General features: G+C 36.8%; 1 protein-coding gene across 8 annotated transcripts in view; it reads left to right on the top strand.

Moving 5' to 3' along the window:
* The window catches only part of HACE1 (HECT domain and ankyrin repeat containing E3 ubiquitin protein ligase 1), a 119,972-nt gene that overhangs the window by 16,395 nt on the left and 82,287 nt on the right, over nucleotides 1–21,290 (top strand). For 5 of the 8 annotated variants that reach the window (XM_047733419.1, XM_047733416.1, XM_047733417.1 and 2 more), the window contains 2 exons: nucleotides 10,578–10,709; nucleotides 21,002–21,084. In XM_047733419.1, the coding sequence (XP_047589375.1) occupies nucleotides 10,578–10,709; nucleotides 21,002–21,084 (215 nt within the window). Of the gene's footprint in view, nucleotides 1–10,577; nucleotides 10,710–21,001; nucleotides 21,085–21,290 lie in introns of those variants that run through there. The other 3 variants (XM_047733418.1, XM_047733420.1, XM_047733424.1) reach the window with 2 other exon arrangements.

Genomic DNA, 21,290 nt, shown 5'->3' with positions numbered 1-21,290 from the left:
AGCCAGGGTGCAGAGAGAGGGAGAAGCAGACTCCCTGCTGAGCAGGGAGTTTCACTCGGGGCTCGATCCCAACACCTTGGGATCACGACCTGAGCCGAAAGCAGATGCTTAACCAACTAAGCCACCCAAGCTCCCCAATTTTGTCCTATATGTATATATTTTTAAAGACTTTACTTATTTGACACAGAGAACACAAGCAGGGGGAGAAGCAGGCAAAGGGAGAAGGAGAGGCAGGCTTCCTGCCAAGCAGGGAGCCCGATGCAGGGCTCAATCCCAGGACCCTGAGATGCTTAACCGACTGAGCCACCCAGGCGCCCGATTTTGTCCTGTATTAACAGCATAATGTTGTCTACTCTATAAAGAAAAACTTTGGAATGAATATCTGCAAGATGCCTAATGATGCTCTACTACTGATGATTATAAAACTGTGCAACTGACAGACCCTATCTTTTGGACACTATCTAGTGTAGGCAAGATAAGATGTTCAGTATTAACATAAATTTTTACTGCTGATTACTCCCGTTCACTTCTGAACTTTAGGGGAAGTAGAGAAAAATTTTAAAAATAAAATTTTTACCTAAAATGTTATTAATACATCTATTTAAAGAGTCAGATGATTCTACAAAACTTATTATAGAAAAGTAGTCTTTGCACTCTTCCTGCTTGACCAACCTTGGTGTTTTTCTCCTATGGCCTGAATGGTATAATGTGCCTTCTCCTCTTAGAAACTATTCTGGCAACCAACATGATTCTGCCTAGTCCCAGACCACCATGATGGAATTAATTCAACAGCTGGGCCATTGACCCCATCAGCTGAAGGAAGCTGGGATGGTGAAAATGTGTTGCTGCAGAACTGAATAGTTGTCACCAAACATGTGGGACAGTAAAGCCAATGGCTCCTGAGTTGGAAGAAACCTTCATTGAGGAGCCAAGAGTCCCAGGATTTTTCTTATGAAAAGAGAGAACTGTTTACTGCATGCTTTCTAGGCTTTCTAGGAATTTCTTGTATACCTACTATGTGCTAGGCACTTTGCTGTTGTGGGATAGAGCCATGAATATGGTCCTTGTTGTGCCCAAACTTAAAAGGAAGACAGGAAAGTTTTTTTTTTCTTCCTAGTCTTTATTAAAGTTCAAGTTAGTTAACATTTTAGTGCATTATTAGTTTCAGGAGTAGAATTTAGTGATTCATCACTTACATAAAACATCCAGTGTTCATCACAAGTACCCTCTTTAAAGCCCATCACCCATTTAGCATCTCACCCCACTCACCCCCTAATTTGTTCTCTGTAGTTAAGAGTCTTTTCGATTTGCCTCCCTCCATGTTTTTACCTTACTTTTTCTTACAGGAAGACTGGAAAGTTAACAGGCAGTGGTAACATGGTGTAATGAATGTCAATATAGGAGAAGGAGAGTCTGTAAAAGTCTAGCAGGGGACCCGTCCTCACCTAGGGCATTAGAAGAAGTATCCCAGGGACATAGCACATGAGCTGAGGCCAGAAGGACAAATGGAAGTTAGACTGGTGGGGCGCCTGGGTGGCTCAGTGGGTTAAAGCCTCTGCCTTTGGCTCAGGTCATGATCCCAGAGTCCTAGGATCAAACCCCACATCTGGCTCTCTGCTCAGCGAGGAGCCTGCTTCCCTTCCTCTCTCTGCCTGCCTCTCTGCCTGCTTGTGATCCCTGTCTATCAAATAAATTAAAAAAAAAAAAAAAAAGGAAGTTAGACTGGTGAAAGTGGTGGTTGTGGGGTTGGAAACAGTTTTGGCTTTACGGAATAGATTTGTGAAGGCTTGGAGGTGAAAGAGAGCATTTAACTGGTATTCAGGTACCCCGGGGGTTCATGGAGACTTCCCAAAGGTCTTTGGCATGGATAGTTATGGGGATCACTTTCCAGATCTTTAGCTTCTGGATGTGCATTTTTTCTTCAAAAAGATTCCTGTGGTAGAGAGCCTGCCCTTCCCACCTTCACTTTCAAAATCACTCTCCTCCCACTTTTTTTTTCTTAAAGATTTTTTTTATTTGATAGGGAGAGAGAGAGTGAGAAAGCACAAGCAGGGGGAGCGGCAGAAGGAGAGGGAGAAGCAGGCTCTCCTTTGGGCAGGGAGTCTGACGTGGTGCTCGATCCCAGGACCCTGGGATTACAACCTGAGCCAAAGGCAGACACTTAACCAACTGAACCACCAGGTGCCTTCTCCTACTACCTTTTGAATGAAATACATTTTATGCTCACCCATCCTGAGTATTACTAAGTAAAGGATGGCCTGGAGATAGTGACAAGCAGAAGAACAATTCAAAGTATTGGTGTCTGCGAAGGCTATCATTTAGCACCATAAACCACAAAATCATGGTAGGATTTCATAGACTTTTCCCTGCCTTATACATATTGCTATCAAGGGTGAGATAATTAGACTTAAATTGGTTTGTTCTGAACTTAGGAAAATTATAAAAGTGAAGCAATAGGAGCGATGGAATATTTGTTTGATGATGCTGCCTATATCATTCCCCAATGACTGTTCAGAGAATTCATTGCCTCTAACAGAGATCTGTGAGAACAAAGAAAAAGAACATCAGTAATAAATACCGAAGGCAATGTTGACTTACTTTATGCAGGTGTAAAATCAGGGTGAGACATGTGTCTTACCTATCCATCTCAGGACAAGGGAGAAAATAGGCAGTGACTGCTAATGGTACTGGGTTTCTTTTTGGGGAAATGAAAATGTTTTAAAATTGATTGTGGTGATGATTGCACAACTGTAACTATACCAAAAACCCTAAGGTGTATACTTAAATAGATGGATAGTATGGCATTTGAATTGTATGACATTATACCTTAAATAAATATACATCTATATGGTGATCCACACCCCCCCCGGAAAAGAAAATATTCTCTTGACTTTCTTCCCCAGCCTCTGTATACTTCTAACTCTGTAGTTAGTGCTTCTCAACTATTTTAATAGATATAAAAATTTTGTTTCCTCACCTCTAAATAACATGCTACTATTGCTCTTTTCTTGATTTTTTAGTTTTAGGCATCATCAGTTGACTTTATGGAAGATAAGGCTATTTGCTCTCTTTTTCAGCCTCACCTCCAGGTACAAGCACATTTCTCTCACACCTTTTCTTTCTTTCTTTTTTTAACATTTTATTTATTTATTTGACAGACAGAGATCACAAGTAGGCAGAGCAGCAGGTGGTGGGGGATGGGGGGGGAGGGGGGTGAAGCAGGCTCCCTGCTGAGCAGAGAGCCCGATTTGGGGCTCGATCCCAGGACCCTGAGATCATGACCTGAGCCGAAGGCAGAGGCTTTAACCCACTGAGCCACCCAGGCACCCCACACCTTTTCAATATAGTTGTGATTTTAATTAGATCATTTTTTTCAGTATTTTGAGTTTTTAAAATTATATACATACCATTCATATTTAGGCCAAATAGTTTGCTATAGTTATTTTTATTACATACCATTTTGATCTTCATAGAGTTACTAATTTCATTCTAAGAAAATTGAGATAATTGTATATTCATATATACCTGTAAGAAATAATACAGAGGAATGTCCTCTATATATTGCCCAGTTTCCTTCAGTGGTAACATTTTATAAAATGGTAGTACAGTATCATCACTAGGATGTTTATACTGATAAAATTTTTCTTGTTGCTATTGCCCCAGTTTTACTTATTTATTTGTACCCAGTTTTATCAGTGTGCGTGTGTATGTATAGTAAGTTCTATACATTTTTATTACCTGTGTAGGTCCATGTGTCCATTACTATAGTTAATATTCTGAACATTTCCAAGTCTACAAAAATGTTTTATGTTGCTCTTTTGTAACTACATCTTTCCTCCCCTTCATCCCATGCCTGACCCTTGGCAACCACTAATCTGTTCTCCATTTCTAAAATTAGGTCTTTCTGAGAATGATACATAATTGGAATCATACTGTATGGAACCTTTTATGATTGGCTTTTATAAGTTCATCATATTCTGTGGAGATTGAATACCTAGGTTGTTGTATTTATCAGTAGTTTGTTCCTTTATGTTGCTGACTGGTATTCCTTGGTGTAGATGTACCATTGTTTGTTCAACCATATGCCTGTTGAAGGACATCTGGATCATTTCCTGTTTGGGGCTATCTTGAATAAAGCTGCTATAAACATAAGCATTAATGTACAGGTTTTTGTGTGGACATAAAACTTTTCATTTCTCTAGAATAAATGTCCAAGAATGCAATTGCTGGGTTGTATGGTAGTTTCATGTGTAGTTTTTTTTTTTTTTTAAGATAGTTTATTCGTTTATTTGATAGAAATCACAAGTAGGCAGAGAGGTAGGCAGAGAGAGAGAGGGGGAAGCTGGCTCCCTGCCAAGCAGAGAGCCCACGTGGGGCTCGATCCCAGGATCCAGGATCATGATCTGAGCCGAAGGCAGAGGCTTTAACCCACTGAGTCACCCAGGCGCCCCTCATGTTTAGTTTTAAAATGCACTGCCTAGGGGCGCCTGGGTGGCTCAGTGGGTTAAGCCTCTGCCTTCGGCTCAGGTCATGATCTCAGGGTTCTGGGATCGAGTCCCGCATCGGGCTCTCTGCTCACAGGGAGCCTGCTTCCCCCTCTCTCTCTGCCTGCCTCTCTGCCTACTTGTGATCTCTCTCTGTCAAATAAATAAATAAAATCTTTAAAAAAAAAAAAAATGCACTGCCTAGGGGCGCCTGGGTGGCTCAGTGGGTTAAGCCGCTGCCTTCGGCTCAGGTCATGATCTCAGAGTCCTGGGATCGAGTCCCGCATCGGGCTTTCTGCTCAGCAGGGAGCCTGCTTCCTCCTGTCTCTCTGCCTGCCTCTCTGCCTGCTTGTGATCTCTCTCTGTCAAATAAATAAATAAAATCTTTAAAAAAAAATAAAAAATAAAATAAAATGCACTGCCTAACTTTTCCAGAGTGCCTGGAACATTTTGTACCCTCAGCGGCATTACATGAATCATCTAGTTTTTCAGCATCCTCACCAACATTTGATGTTCTCACTGTTTTTAATTTTAGCCGTAATAATACATGTATAGTTGCTAAGTCATTGTGGTTTTAATTTGCATTTGCCCAGTTGACATCTTTTCATGTGTTTTTTTGCTATCTGTATATCTTTTTTCTTCTTTTTTAAAGTTTTTATTTAAATTTCAGTTAGTTAATCTACAGTGTTATATTAGTTTCAGGTGTACAATATAGTAATTCAGTGCTCATTACAAGTGCACTCCTTAATCTCCATCACCTGTTTAACTCATACCCTTACCCACCTCCCCTCTGGTAACTGTCAGTTTGTTTCTGAGTCTGTTTTTTGGTTTGCCTCTCCCCTCTCCCTCCTCACCTTCCCCTTCCCCCCTGTCCCTTCTCCCCTCCCCCCCCCTTTTTTTTGTTTCTTAAATTCCACATGTAAGTGAAATCATATGATATTTGTCTTTCTCTGAATGATTTATTTCACTTAGCATTGTACTCTCTAGTTCCATCTATGTCATTGCATATGGCAAGATTTCATTCTTCTTTCTGGGTAAATAATATTCTCTCGTGTATATATATCACATCTTTATCCATTCATCAGTCGATGGACACTTAGGCTGTTTCCATAGTTTGGCTGTTGTAGATAATGCTGCTATAAATATTGTGGAGCATGTATCCCTTTGAATTAATATTTTTGTATCCTTCAAGTAATTTTGCTGTCTCTATATCTTTCTATGTGAAATGTTGTCGATTCATGTCATTTGCCCATTTTTAAATTGGATTACTTTTAAACCTTGAGCTGTGAGAGTGCTTTATATACGAAGATACTGGTCCTTTATCAGGTATGTGATGTGCAAATATTTTCTCCTAATCTCTAGTTTGCCGTTTTAATTCTTTAAAAAAAAAAGATTTTATTTATTTATTTGAGATAGAATGAGAGAGAGAGAGAGAGAGAGAGAGCGCGAGTGCAGAAGCATGGGGAGCAGCAGGCAGAGAGAGAAGCAGACTCCCTGCTGAGCAGGGAGCCCAGTGTGGCGCTCAATCCCAGTACTCTGGGATCATGACCTGAGCTGAAGGCAGACACTCAACCAATTGAGCCATTCAGGTGCCCTTGCCATTTTAATTCTTAACAGATCTTTTATATAAAAGTTTGAAGTTTTGATGAAAGCACTCTCAGTTTTTCCTTTTGTTACCAAGTTTAAGAACTTTCCCTAACTCTAGATCTTCAAGACTTCTTAGATCTTTTTCTAAATTTTTATTATTTTACATCTAAATCTGTGATATATTTTGAGCTAATAATTGTGTAAGATGTGATGCTTAAGTTGGGGTTCATTTTTTTTTTAAAGGTTTTATTTTTTTTGTCAGGGAGAAGGGGAGAGAGCACAAACAGTGGGAGTGGCAGGCAGTGGAGGCACAGACTCCTCAGCAAGGAGCCTGGTGCAGGACTCAATCCCAGGACCATGGGATCATGACCTGAGCCGAAGGCAGATGCTTAACCAGCTGAGCCACCCAAGCATCCCTTTTTTTTTGCTCATCAAGTCCAATTACTTGAGCACTGTTTGTTGAAAAACTATTCTTCCTGCATGAATTTCATTTTACATCTTTCTCAAAATCTATGGGACTTATTTATATGGACTTTTTTCTGGGTTTCGTGGATCTATGTGGTTGTCCTTTTGCCAATACCACACTGTCTTGATTACTGTAGATACATACTAAATAGTAAGATACAGTTAGATACATACTAAATATCTGGTTGAGTAATGCCTCCCATTTTATTTTTCTATGTTAGGATTGTGTTAGTTATTCTGGTCTCTTTGCCAGAAATTTATAGATAGAATAAATGTTTTTATAGAATAAGCTTGACTATGACAAAAAAAAAACTTGCTGGGATATTTACTGAGATTATATTAAATGTATAGATCTGTTTGAGAATTGTTATCTTTATCGTAAACACAGTATGTTTCCTCATTTATTTAGGTCTGTGATTTCTTTTTGTAAATGAAATTTTACCTCTTGTACTGTTAACCATACAGATCTTATGTATGTTTTAAGTATATATGTGTAGCTAAGTTTCATTTTCTTTCGAGCAATACTAAATGGTATTATGTTTTTCATATCAGTTTCTGCATGTTCACTGATAGTATGTAGAAATGCAATTCCTTTTTTGTGTGTTGATATTGTATTCTTGTGACCTTGCTGAACTCATTAGTTCTAGGAGTTTTTGGTAGATTCCTTGGGGTTTTCTATGTAGATGGTCATGTCATCTGCAATTAGAGACAATTTTATCTTTTCCTTTCCAATCTCTCTGTCTTTGTTTTTTGTCTTATTGCAGCTTAAGATAAAAAAAAACCCCACACACTTTTCTGAGTACTTATTAATTTGTTGTGAGGCTTTCCCTGAGTTTTGTAAATATCCACATGATAAGTATTCAGTGTCTTTCATCTTCTTGATTAACTTTAAAGCAGTCTTTTATGGAGACTTCTGTCCTCTCTAAGCTGGTTTGGGAGATTTCTAGGCTTCCTTCACAGTTGTTTGGAATGTCTCTTCACCATCATTCTGGAGATTCCTTTTGCCTTTCTGTTGTTTCAGGTTCTTTTTTATATGGATTCTCTGTCTTTGCAGATAACTATTCTGTCACTTTGCTGAAGCACATTTTCTAGTAGTTAACTGAGAAAGAGTTAATGGAAAATAAATTCGTTGATACTTTGCATTACTTTAATTTTGAGTCTGATTAATATTAATCATTAATAATTAGTAATTGAGCTGGCAATAAAATTCAGGGCTGGACATTGTTTTCCCTTAGAATTTTGAAGGCATTGCTTCATTGTCTTCTAGCTTTCAGTTTTGAAGTTTGGTGCTGTTTGCTGTTTAGATTCTTTTTTTTTTTTTTTTTAAAGATTTATGAAAGAAAGAGATAGTTTGCATGGGGTGGGGGAAGGGTAGAGGAGTAGGGAGAGAGAGTCTTTTTTTAAAAAGATTTTATTTATTTGACAGAGAGGGAGAGAGCATTAGTGGGGAAGGGGGGGCAGCAGGCAGAGGGAGGGGGGGAAGCAGGGTCCTAGAGAGCAGGGAGCCCAATGCAGGGCTCCATCCGAGGACCCTTGGGGTTATGACTTGGGCCACACAGGCGCCTGAAGGAGAGAGAGTCTTAAACGGACTCCTCACTGAGCACAGATTGTGATGTGGGGCTGGATCTCTCAAATCTGAGATCAGGACCCAAGCCAAACCAAGAGTCAGACGTTTAACTGACTGTACCACCCAGGCACCCCACCATTTAAATTCTTGACTCTAGAAACTTACTGAACCTACTTTGTCTTTAGAGTTCTAGAATTTCAGAATTATAGGTCTGGGTTTGGTTTAATTATATCCGTTTGGCTGGGTAATACTGAGGCATTATCATCCTGGAAACTCATGTAATGGGAACTCAGGAAAAATTTTCATAAAATACTTTGATAATTTCACACCTCTGTTTTCCCTGTTTTCTCCTTTTTGGGTTCCTGTTATTTGAATATTGGGCCTCTTGGGCTAACCTTTTAATTTTCTTACCTTTTCTCTTGTTTCTCTACTTTTGTCTTTTTGTGCTTCTTGGGAGGCTTCCTCCATGTTATCTTCTAAGTCTTTTGAGTTTGCATGTCTCTATCACAATATTAATTTCCAGAAGTTTGTTTTTCATTGTCCTTTAAAAAAATATCCTGTTCTTGTTTGAAGGATGCAGTCAGTATGTTTTCTTTCTAGAGTATTAAATACAGCTTTTTTTTTTTTTTTTTTTAAGATTTTACTTATTTATTTGACAGAGACAAAGCAAGAGGGGAGGTAGTAGGAAGGGAGAAACAGGCTTCCAGCTGAGGAGGGAGCCCAATGTGGAGCTTGATCCAAGGACCCTGGGATCTTGACCGGAGCCTAAGGGAGATGCTTAATGACTAAGCCACCCAGGCGCCCCTAGCTTTTTTTTTTTTTTTTTTGAAGATTTTTTTTTTTTTTAAATATTCATGGTTCCTTCTCTGCTCTTTGTATGTTTTTGTTTGTTTGTTTTGTTTTGTTTTGTTTTTTGTATTTTTGTCTTTCAAACCCCCATTTGAATGAATGAGGTTTATTCGCCATGGACCTCAGCGTAGGGTGAGCTCTTGGGCATTTGCCTTTAGGATCCTTCCTGATAGCAATTTCTTTTTTTTTTTTTTTTTTAAGATTTTATTTATTTATTTGACAGACAGAGATCACAAGTAGGCAGAGAGGCAGGCAGAGAGAAAGGGTGGGGAGCAGGCTCCCTGCTCTATCCCAGGACCCTGGGATCATGACCTGAGCTGAAGGCAGAGGCTTTAACCCACTGAGCCACCCAGGCGCTTCATGATAGCAATTTCTTTAGGCATTTATTCTCAAACTGGTTAGATTCTTCAGGGTAAACTCTAACAATTGCCAGGAGGAAGTTAGCATTCTGGATATTAGGTCGAGGAGAATTCTTCGGGATTTCAGTATTTGGTATATAAACTTAACTTCGTCTCCCTTTTTCAATGTGATATTCTTGCTTCATTGTGCTTGGTGTCACCTGTGTAGAGATTGTTTTCAAGTCTCTTGGGTTCTCTTAGATTGGGAAGGGGCAGTTATTGGCCTGGAAGAGTTGGGGAGGGTTGGGGATATAAGGGTCTAAATCCACCAGTTCATCCCTACTCAAAGAGATGCAAGGTGCTTACCTCCAATTCTTGAGCCTTTTGGGATTTCAGTGATCTGAATCATCTTCCTTGGCTTTTTCTATTACTGGTTTAGGATTCAGCTTTTTGTTCTGATTGGTCAGTTCTTTTACTGACTTTTAACTTGTTTTTTCTAAAATTTCTAAGTTTTTTCTAATTTTTTAGCAAAAGCTTTTAATTTGCAAAAAGCTTAGTTAAGCTTTTAACTTGCAAAACTTGTTGCTATTATAATCTCTTTTTTCTTTATTGTAATGGGTCTGTCTTTGAAGAAAAGGTATTCTTTATTGTCATTTCAGTGGTGTTTGGAGGAGAAATAGAAGTCAATGCTCGTGTTTAAGCTGCCATTTTAAAACAAGTTTCATGATATATTTTTTAACAGAAAACAATCAATTGAAAAATGCATGGGTAGCATAGTCCAAAGTTTAACATTGATTATCTTTGAGTGGTAGAGTTTTAAGTATTAAGTATTTTATCCTCCCTATATATTATTATTTATGTATGATACATGAGTTACTTGGAAAATGCAAGAAGAAGAGAATATAATGTCTATTGTGTTAATTACCTTTTTACTCGTATTTGCTTCTAGGGAAGGAAAGGTATCCAGTACCTTTTCTTTAGAGACAAGCTGTGCATAGAGTCCAGGATCATCTAGGAAGCAGGGTATTTGGTGATCCTAAATATAGGATATTTAACTGTTGTGATCCATGAAATGCTTGATTTTGAAGTACATGGTGGTGTAACCTACATGTTGATGCATGTTTTTCCCCATATAAAAATCAGGAAAAATATAGGAAAATATATGGGCTTTTATTTTAATCTTTAGTTTGTGTATCATGCTCACATTTGAGAAATAATGGCATTATTTATCTGCTGTTTTTATGAAAAACTCCTTGCATAAATGTTAAGTAACTAAATGCTGTACAGATACACTGGCTGGCTGTGAATGGACGGACAGAACTACTCCATGACCTTGTACAACACGTCAGTGACGTCGATGTTGAGGATGCGATGGGGCAGACAGCACTGCATGTGGCCTGCCAGAACGGTCACAAGACGGTAAATTCAGCCATGAGGACTTTCAGTTGCATGTATTTGTTTTTGAAAACTTTGAATTCGTGAAAAGATTTTCACTGTGCATAATTGGGAACATAAAGCATCGCAGCAAAATCTTAAAAAACATTTTCTGCATCATGTGGGCATTAAATATATATTTTTTGTGGATAAAAGGAATAGAAAATAGTGCTTTTAAATCTGTTTAAAGTATTTGGATTTCAAATTTATTTCTAATTCATAGATTTTGATAGCTGAATATACTAAAATTTTAAATGTATGTTCACATATAATTCTTAGTAATAATGTTCTTATTCTCAATCTTATTGTCACATAACTTTTTTATATTTTATTTTTTACCATTAAGCCTCAGTTACTGGGATTAGATAGTAAGAAAGTGAGCACTGACATTGCTTAAATATTTCAGCTTGGATTATAATATTTTTCTTTTGTCTTAGAATATGATGCAAGACTAGAGTGATGGTTTTTTTTCTTCCTTACTTAGATTTCTAAACTCATGCATTTGTTTTATGTTACTACTTTCCTGTTACTTCCATGTACAAACATTTAAGTTTAAAAGTTGCTAATAGTTTTTATTTTATTAGGAGACTGCTGTCTTATATAAAAATTATTAGATTAAAATTTAAAATCTGCTTTGTTATAGTTTCCTATCCTGGTTACTTTTGAATTTTTTTTTTTCCACATTTAACATTGTTGATAAGAGAAATTTATTTACTTGTTAACCATAACGGTAACAACAAAAACCAGCCAAAAACAAAAAATCATCACCAATAACTGCAAAGATACAAAAATTTGTATTTAACATGTATTTTTTAAAAAATTTTATTTATTTGACAGAGAGAGGGAGAGCACAAGCAGGTGGAGCAGCAGGCAAAGGGAGAGGGAAAAACAGGCTCTCCACTGAGCAGGGAGCATCATGCAATGTCAGGGCTCAATGTAGGGCTTGAGCCTAGGACCTTGGGATCATGACCTGAGCCAAAGGCAGAGCTTAACCTACTGAGCCATCCAGGCACGCAATATGTATTGTTTGGACACACTCTCTCTCAGTCTTATCTTCCTGTTGTGAGAATTCCTACTGCAATCTTGATTTTCATTTCTGCAAATACTTTTTCCTAATCTGGGTTTAGGATGTAAGATGCTAGATGTTTAGTTGGCTTTATGTATGACTATAATTCACAGAGTATTGCACTTCTTTAAGATAGTGAGGCCAAGAGTAACATTGTCTTATGTTTAATGTGTTGGATAAGAGGAGGGATATAGATTTTTTTTCCTTTCCTGGAATTTCTTCTGAACACTAGTTCATTTTTATTTATTTATCTATTTATTTGTCTTTCATCATCTGAAAAGTAACCCAGTGTTTTGAAGGAGTATTTCCTTCTCATTAGTTTTTACTTTCCGAGAGTCAGCACTATTAATTTAAAAAGTATTCTGTGTGAAAAAAAATTTATCTGAAATGTCTTAATCTTGAATGGCCCAGGTTTTAAACAATGGTTGCGTATTAGAGAATGAATACTGCTTGTAGTTGTTATAGGACAGAAAAGCACACACTTCAATATAAAAGAGTGGCGTGTCCGATACTAAGATTATAAACCCTACCTGTTGCTAAAGAGCTATTGTACAAAAAGCTGGGATACAGATTAGAAGTGATCTACAAAAGCTATTTTTAGCTGCCTTGAGCCAACGAAGAAACAAGAATTACTAAGAAAACCCTATTTCAAAACATGTGCATTACAGGCTGCATTAAAGATTTAGAATTGCCTTCTGAAGTTATTGAAGAACAGTTAGTATGAGTATAATATAGTCCATATGGTTTACAACCCAAAGCAGGTGTGGTGAAGTAAGGGAGAATTCCTCATACTTAAATGCCTTTGAAGAATTATATTCTCAGAAGATTTATAAGGGGGCCTGACTTCACTGTGATGATGAGTTTCACAGAGATTTTGCAGATATAGTAGAGGAGGAAGGGTACTAAAAGCCATGTTGACTTGTGGTTGATTGTATTGGTGAGTGGCATTCCATTCTATTATAGTTGGTCAATTTTAGTTATCTGCAAGGATCATGAACAGATAAAGAGTATGTTTAGTGTTTTATGAATCATTGTATGCATCTTTAATTCTTCTCAAGGCAAGAAGGAATCTTGAAAAATTACTCTTTTAGCCTTCAGGCTGAATTATACCCCTAAAAATCTTTGTTCATAGTTGTGTTAATATCACCCATGTCTTACAATTACTTCTGTATTTCTGGGACATGTTCAAATCTCAGTGGATGAGCATATGATATAAATTATTACAGGGTAGGGATTATTGATTTTTGTTAACTCTTTTATATCTTTCCATAAGTTGAACACGGAGTCTAAAATGCTTTGTCAGGTATCCTGCTGACTTAACTTTAGCAGCAAGTAAAAACGACCTTTTCATTGTCTCAAAGAAGTCAGTTCATGCATAAATTCATTAAAAGGTGTTTAAAACTTGGTTCCATGTAGATATATAGCAGTGCATATAGGTTTCAAGGTTTATTTTTAAGCTTAAATCTTGCAGATTGATTATATATGTTTTACAAAATAAAATAGGAAACTTTCAGGGGAGAAAAACTCCATTTAAAAAATATTTTTAAAAGAGGATCGTGTGGGTTGCAGTCGGTTAAGCATCTGACTTTAGCTCAGGTCATGATCTCATGGTCCTGGGATCAAGCCCAGCGTAGTTGGGCTCCCTGAACAGCAGGGAGTCTGCTTGTCCCTCTCCTCCCTCTGCCCCTCCCCTGTCCTTGTTCTTTCTGTCTCTCTCAAATAAAACATCTTAAAATATTTTTAAAAGGTATTAGTAGCACTTTTGAAATTAAAGAAATATGATAAATCCTCTGAAATTTACTTTCTAATCTCACTTCATAGTAAATCTCAGGACTGCTTGATAAGATTTTTGATCAACTGGCTAAGACCTCTAAAGCTTTGTAGAATTTGTAATTGAATTTTTGCTTTGATAACAAGAGTGCTGTTCAGATTTACATTATTTTAAAGACAAAGATTTAGAAGACAAATTCCGTTTTGTTGTAACTACGAAGTTGAATAATCTTTGCTGATTTCATATAGATGCGTTGGTTTTATTAGAGGTAAACCAAGATAAAGGCTTTGTTTAAAGGAATTGGTTTGGGTAGTTGAGAATGAATTTTGACCATTTCTTGTCCTTGCAATGTAATAGCACTATGAGTTTTTTGGCTTGAGTTGGGAGGGGCAGAGGGAGAAGAAGAGAGAGAATCTGGAGCAGACTGCACGCCCAGTACAGAGCCCGACACTGGCTGGATCTAACAACCCTGAGATCATGACCTGAGCCAAAGTTAAGAGTTGGACCCTTAACCAGCTGGGCCACCCAGGTGCCCCAGTAGATTTTAAACTACTCTGTTCCTATTTAAAAATGATCAGATGAAAGAAATGAGCTTAACAACTCCTCAGTAATTTATTTTTTGTAATTTTCCTTAGGTCAGCTCTTATTAGCTTTCAGTAGCAAAATAATGGTTTGTCTTGGGATATTGATTTTAAAAATCATTTCAGAGTTTGGTTATTCAGCTGGGCTATTATACAGTCTTTGGCAGATTTTTTCCCCCTGCCCTTACCTACCTCCTCTGGTATATTCTGTTCACTGTTTATGTAATTAAAGTGTTGTGAACACTCTGGAAGACACTTAAGAGCAATAATCATATTGGTACCTACCCTTCCTTCCTTCCTTTCTTCCTTTCTTCCTTCTATCATTATTAATTTGTATGATGTAATTCTGCAAGGTAAGTACAGAGAGCACTATCTTGGACCCTTAATTTGTTTAGCCTGTGCAGTGAACTAGGACCAGTGTGTTACTTGATTTTTTTTTTTTTTAAGATTTTATTTATTTATTTGACAGACAGAGATCACAAGTAGGCAGAGAGACAGGCAGAGAGAGAGAAGGAAGCAGGCTCCCTGCTGAGCAGAGAGCCCGATGCGGGGCTCCATCGCAGGACCCTGGGATCATGACCTGAGCTGAAGACAGAGGCTTTAACCCACTGAGGCACCCTGGCGCCCCTGATTTTTTTTTTTAAATAAAAATTTGACTTATTAGCATATTTGCAATTTTTGTGTTACTTGATTTTTTATCTCATTTTTAGAAAGTATGGTAAAACCTAATATTATTCTACTTGGATATAATTGACTCTAATTTTTTTGGCCATAAACTGAGCTTACTTTTTGGTGACTTTTTTCTTTTTTATTCTTTAAGATTTGTTATTGTGTTAAATTGCCACAGACAGTTGATTATCGTTTTTGTAGAATAACTTGGACTAAAAACCCTAGCGAACTGTCAAATGGTTTTGTCACAATTTATATATATGAGAGTACACAGCGGGATTAGTTTATGAACTAATTTCACTTCACTTAAAAAATAAATTTTATTTTTATCAGAATACACTTTATGTTGCTGAATATATATAGCTAACTAGGAAGCTTCACAAACAATATAAAATGACAGTTGAACCCTACTTAGAGTAGATTTAAGCTTCTGAAACTTAAAAGCATTGTTTGACACTGGTATTATATAGACTGTCTTTGATAGAACTGACTGCATGTTTTATTGAAGTTGTAGGCTTGGTAAGGAACAGTGTTTACCTACGTTCCGTCAGCTCTCCTGGTACCTTTTAGCTAGCTTTCAAGCTTTTCATTCAGAGAATTACAGGAGAACCATGCAAACTTAATTGAAAGCTTTTGCAAAAACATTCATTGGATTCAGTCTTGAGGCACAAAGGTAGATAGACTAACATTTTGGATTATATTTTTAGGTTCAGAGTAATATTATTTATTCTAATGTTGGAATTCTTTAATCACTTCTGGGAAATGTGAGCAAAAATAGTTATGTTACTACAATTTTCAAACAATTGGATAATGATTTTTACTATATGTTACATAATCAAAGTTTTGAAAGGTTTAGGTGGACAGGTTTCTATTGAAAAATCTATATAAACCCTTCATTGATTAGTGAGTTGGCCATTTTTCTTAGTGGATAAGTAATTTGTGCATTGCTGTCAATTCGTATCATCAGAATTATTCTTACTAAAAGGTAAAGATGCTGGTTTTTTTGTTTTGTCTTTTAGGAAGTAGAAATATCACAACTCAGATTTTTACTTATAATTTTAATATTGAACATCTATTCCTTTTTACTTTGATCAGTGTTATTTAGAGTTGACATTGATAAAGTAGAGCTGCCTTGGATTTCTTGCTTTGTAATTTTTCAGTGTATTGGGCACAGGTGGTCTTGGTTAGTCACTGCCTTCAATTAAATGACTTTTGAGATTGACCTGAACATTAGCTTTGCACATTAGTTTTCCACTCAGAATATTGTTTTATCACTTGGAAGGTCATGAAGTCTGTTCAAAGTGTGTTGTGTCTTCTCAAGGAGTTCTTGAAGCCATATGAAAATCCCCGTTCAATGCTTTTCTTTCAAGGGTCTTTACTAGCAGTTTCTTATACTGTAAGAAGGAAGGAGCCTCCCCCCACTTGTAGATTATTTAGGAATAGGAGAATAGTTTATTTTTGTTGTTTTTGGTTTTTTGCTGGGGGAGTATTGGACAGTTTCCTACTTTAAAAGTAGAATATCAGTTGCCTCCCAGGATTTATTAAATTTACTAGCATAGTGTACAGGTACATGTTAAGGTTACTCATATTATTATATGATTATGTATTTTAAACAACTGTATAATATTTGTAAATACATAGTATGTTTTGTTAATTTATTTCTGCTTCTGGGACAACTGGCTGGCTCGGTCAGTGGAGTATGCTACTCTTTTTTTTTTTAATTTTTTATTTTTTTAAAAAGATTTTTATTAATTTATTTCACAGAGAGAGAGACACAGTGAGAGAGGGAAGACAAGCAGGGGGAGTGGGAGAGAGAGAAGCAGGTTTCCAGCTGAGCAGGGAGCCCAATGCGGGGCTCAGTCCCAGGACCCTGGGATCATGACTGAACGGAAGTCAGACACTTAATGACTGAGCCACCCAGGCACCCCAGTATGCAACTCTTGATCTAGCTGTTGTGAGTTCAAGGCCCATGTTGTGTGTAGAGATTACTTAAAAATACCAAAGCCTTTAAGATAATAATAGCAACAATAATAATAATTTATTTTGCTTCTTTGTGAATTGCTTGGTTTTAATTGCATATTAATATATATTTTCAATGTACATATTGCTTTCATCTCTCCTGAGCCTTTTGAATTGTGGCTTTTTGTCTAATTTCTACAACAGCTAATGAACGTTATTGCTGCTGTCCATCTCATTCTTGTTTTGGGCCATATAGACACAGCTTTTTTTTTTTTTTTTTAAGATTTTATTTATTTATTTGACAGAAAGAGACTGTGAGAGAGGGAACAGGAGTAGGGGAAGTAGGAGAGGGAGAAGCAGGCTTCCCACTGAGCAGGGAACCTGATGTGGGGTTTGATCCTGAACTGAAGGCAGATGCTTAACAACTGAGCCACCCAGGCAACTGTCAACACAGCTTCTAGGTCAAAACTCTGAAAGAAGAAAGAAAGAAAGAAAGAAAGAAAGAAAGAAAGAAAGAAAGAAGCCATGATCAAAAGGCTCAAGTAGGCCTTGTCTTATAAAATAATGACCTAAATGCTTATTTTTCTTATATTTGAAAGATGTGCTTGACCACTTGTCCTCAGTTTAAAGGAGTTCTATAGCTGATTAAAATTTTATGTAAATGTTTCTATTCCTCTTGGATTAGAAGTGAATTCAAATAGTAATGCATGAATACTCTATCTTAAAATATTTTACTTTCTTCAGAATTTTTGCAATAAACATGATAGCCCCTTAAACGACCTTTTTTTTGGTCCAGTCATGAACACCAGGCAACAATTTTCAGCTCTTAGTTTTCCTTCTGGTATCTATTTCCAAATAATATGCTTCTGTTGTTCTTTCTCAACTTTCAGATGTCACTGAATCATTTCTTGTCCTGCTGAGTGAGGACTTAAATCATTTAAATCCTCTTCCCATGCCTTCTCCCCCATTTCTAAAATTAAATCGTAAATTTTGACAGAAAAAATTAGGTATATATATAGTTAGATAATTATTGTTTAATTATTGTTAATTACTAGAGTCAAGTAATGAATTATAATAACATTTTCTGTCTAGGGTGACTATTTTTCTTAAAGTTAATAATTGGCTTTGTTCCATTTTCTTTTTATGAATTAGTAATTCTTCCTGTATGCTCCTACAGAGTATCACGGGACTATTTTCTACAAAGACAAATTTCATTAGATAGTATCAGGTCCAATTTTTTTTAACTTAGGAATTTCTTAGTTTCTCCTGTATTCAGTGCCCAATAATCTGGTTTCCATATCGTCTATATTTTGATGTATTCCTTTGTTTAGTAGCTTCTTGAGAAAAGGTACACTGGATGTAGTTTTTTAAAAAGATCTTACATAGCTAAGCATATTTTTAATTTAAAACCATATATTTGAATGATAGTGTGGTTGGCTGTAGTTTTACATTGGAAATCATTTACCTTACAATTTTGAAGGCATTTAATGTTTTAAATTCCACTGTTGCTGTTGAGAAGTTTTGTGCTAATCCCATAAATGTTTATCTGGAATCTTCTATTCCCAGTATTTGAAATTTCACTTTGATGTGCCTTGTCCAAAGTCTTTTAATTTATTATACCAGACAGTTTTTAAGCCTTTTCAGTCTGTCACTGCATGTCTTTCAGTTAAAGAAATTTTTTGGTATTATTTCTTGATTACTTCCCTTTGGTCTACCACCTCTCATTCTCTTTGTTCTTGATTTCCACAGTGTCTCCGTGGATTGATCTACTAACTTCCTATTCTTCCTGTTTTCTTTGTCTCTTTGTTTTACTTTCTTTCTTGTGGAGTTTTCAACATTGTCTTTCTAAACTTCTGTTGAATTTGTGGAGTGCCTGGCTGGCTCAGAGAGATACATGTGACTCTTGTTCTTGGGATTGTGAGTTGAAGCCTCATGTTGGTTGTGGAGATTATTTAAATAAATAAATAAAAATAAACTTAAAAAAATTTTTTAAAGATTTTTTAAAATTTATTTGAGAGAGAGAGAGATCACAAGTAGGCAGAGAGGCAGGCAGAGAGAGAGAGGGGAGGAAGCAGGCTCCCTGCTGAGCAGAGAGCCCGGACGCAGGGCTCCATCCCAGGACCCTGGGATCATGACCTGAGCCGAAGGCAGAGGCTTTAACCCACTGAGCCACCCAGGCGCCCCTAAACTTAAAAATATTCTTAAACTCCTATTGAATTTTTTCTTCCATCACATTTTTGATTTCTTATTCTTTGAACATTTTTCTCCCAGCATCTTATTCTTGTCCTATCTTCTCTTTCAGGATAATGTCTTTTCTAAATTTTGTTGTTTTTTTCTTTGGTTCCCTTTATTATCTTTATTTTTCTGACTTCCATTTTCTTTTTGTTCTGGTTTTTGTTTTTCAGGTTAGAGACCTGCTTTTAGTTAAGTTAGTTGTCTCTTAAATATTGTCTGTCCATTTGTAATATAGTGGTGAGGCACTAAAATGTTGGTTGAAAGTATCATGTACGTGGGCTGGGTTTGTCGACTGACATCACAGAATGCTATGGTTTCTCAGTCTTGCCACTATTGATGGAACTGAAAATTCTTTGTTGTGGGGGCTCTCTGTAGATTGTAGGATGTTTAGACCTATCCCTGACCTCTACTCACTAGCTGCCAGTTGCACACCCTTTCCCAGTCATGGAAAAGAAAATCTCCCAGCATTGCCGGATGTCCCCTGGGGGTGACTGGGCTATTTCATGGCCACTCTGTAATGCCAGTATTTGTATTTGTAGGTATCTTCTCTGGTGCCAGTCTGCAGAGGAGGCTTTCAGTCTCTACCCTTGAGGTTTAGCCTGACTACTGGATTTCTGGGAGTCTAGTGGAACGTAGGGGCTGGAAGTTTTTACTTAATTGTGTTCTTCATGGCTCCTGTTCTCTGCTTTACCTATGTATCTTGCCTGTCAGTCTTGAGCCTCCCTATTTACTTTGTCCAGACGACAAACCTTTCTATTTTGAGACAGTGTAGGGAGAGATAGTGGCTAACTGTATGTATGGGGGGGAAGGGTCCTGTGGTAAGGTCCAGGTGTTTCTTTTGTAGGCTTTTACTACAATTCCCCGTTTAGACCTCTTTGTTACTGTTCCTATCTTCCAAGGTATCTGGTACTCCCAACTCCTGTGTTTTGTATGTGTGTTCGATAGGGAGAATTTGGTGGTTTGTTGGAATCCACGTTTGCAGGTGCTTAAACTTAAGCTGCCTTTGATCTGCTAAGTTGGTTTCTATTCCTCCACTTGCTTGCCACTTTCCCGAAACTTACTGACTTGTCTCACATGCTGTTGTGTTCTTTCCTATTCTTCCTTGTGAGTTTATAGTCTTACTATTTTACTGACCTGTACTAGGTCTTAGAACATTAATAATGAACGTGTGTGTTCAGTCTAAAGGTAATATTAAACAGTGTAATTCCAAAAACTTTTAGGTTGTTACATGTTTTCTTCCTTTTTGCAGGAGAAACCCATCAAAGGAATAAAACCAGAAGAGATTCTTTTTTTTTTTTTTTTAAGTTTTCAGGCGATCCACATTCTATATCTATTTCCCGAATATGTATTTTTAAGATTTTACATTAACTTGCTCTTTCTTAGTATGACTCAGATGATTGCAGAAGTAGAGCTTAACAGAGTATGTATGAATGAGACTAGCAGAGAAACAGTATTGGTTACTGTTAATAGCAAAAGGACTTCTTAGCTTTTTAACATTTTGAACTTTAATAATTATGTTTAGTAATTATGTTTGAGTTTAAGAAAGTGGTAATTCTGGTCCCTATTTTTTGTTTTTAGAGGCAAAAATTCTGGTTTCTAAAACAAATATCTAGAGTAGCACTGTCAATTTCACTAACCACATGTGGCTATTTAAACTTAATTATTATGAAATAAAACAAAAAATTCAGTTCCTCAGTTATTCTAGCTATTTTTCAAGTCTTTGGTAGCTACATGTATCAGCAGTGTTCTGGGTTACTGGCAGCCTTTCTGGGTTAACATAGGTTATATTGCATTGATAATTCCACATATATTGTTTCAAAAGGACTAACCAAAAAGTTGAGGTAGTTAAGCTATCATAATTGTCATGTTCCGACTTATTCTACTTTAAAATTTCAGGTAGTGGCAAGAGCATTTCTCATATCTGTTTAAATTATGGTAATTGTGTCTTTGTTTGACTTCTCTGGCTTTACTTTTTAATTGTTTCTTTTCCCTCCAGACAGTGCAGTGCTTGCTAGACAGTGGTGCTGATATTAACAGACCAAATGTATCTGGAGCTACTCCATTGTATTTTGCTTGCAGGTAGGATATTTTATATTTCCAGATGTTCTCATTAATGTATTTATTACATTTCCAAAGACAAGCATTTCTGTATATTTTCTAAAGTTCTCGTTTTCCCACAAATGCTGTGCTCACTGAACTCCACAGGTAAAAGCATTTTCTATTATATTGCCAGTGTTTTTATGTGGTATAGGTGGGAGCTTTTGATTTACTTGATTATTTAAATT

Source organism: Lutra lutra, chromosome 6 (genome assembly GCF_902655055.1).
Source record: "Lutra lutra chromosome 6, mLutLut1.2, whole genome shotgun sequence".
Lineage (NCBI taxonomy): Eukaryota > Metazoa > Chordata > Mammalia > Carnivora > Mustelidae > Lutra > Lutra lutra.
Note: the sequence above shows the minus strand (reverse complement) of the source record. Positions and strands in the feature narration are given on the sequence as shown.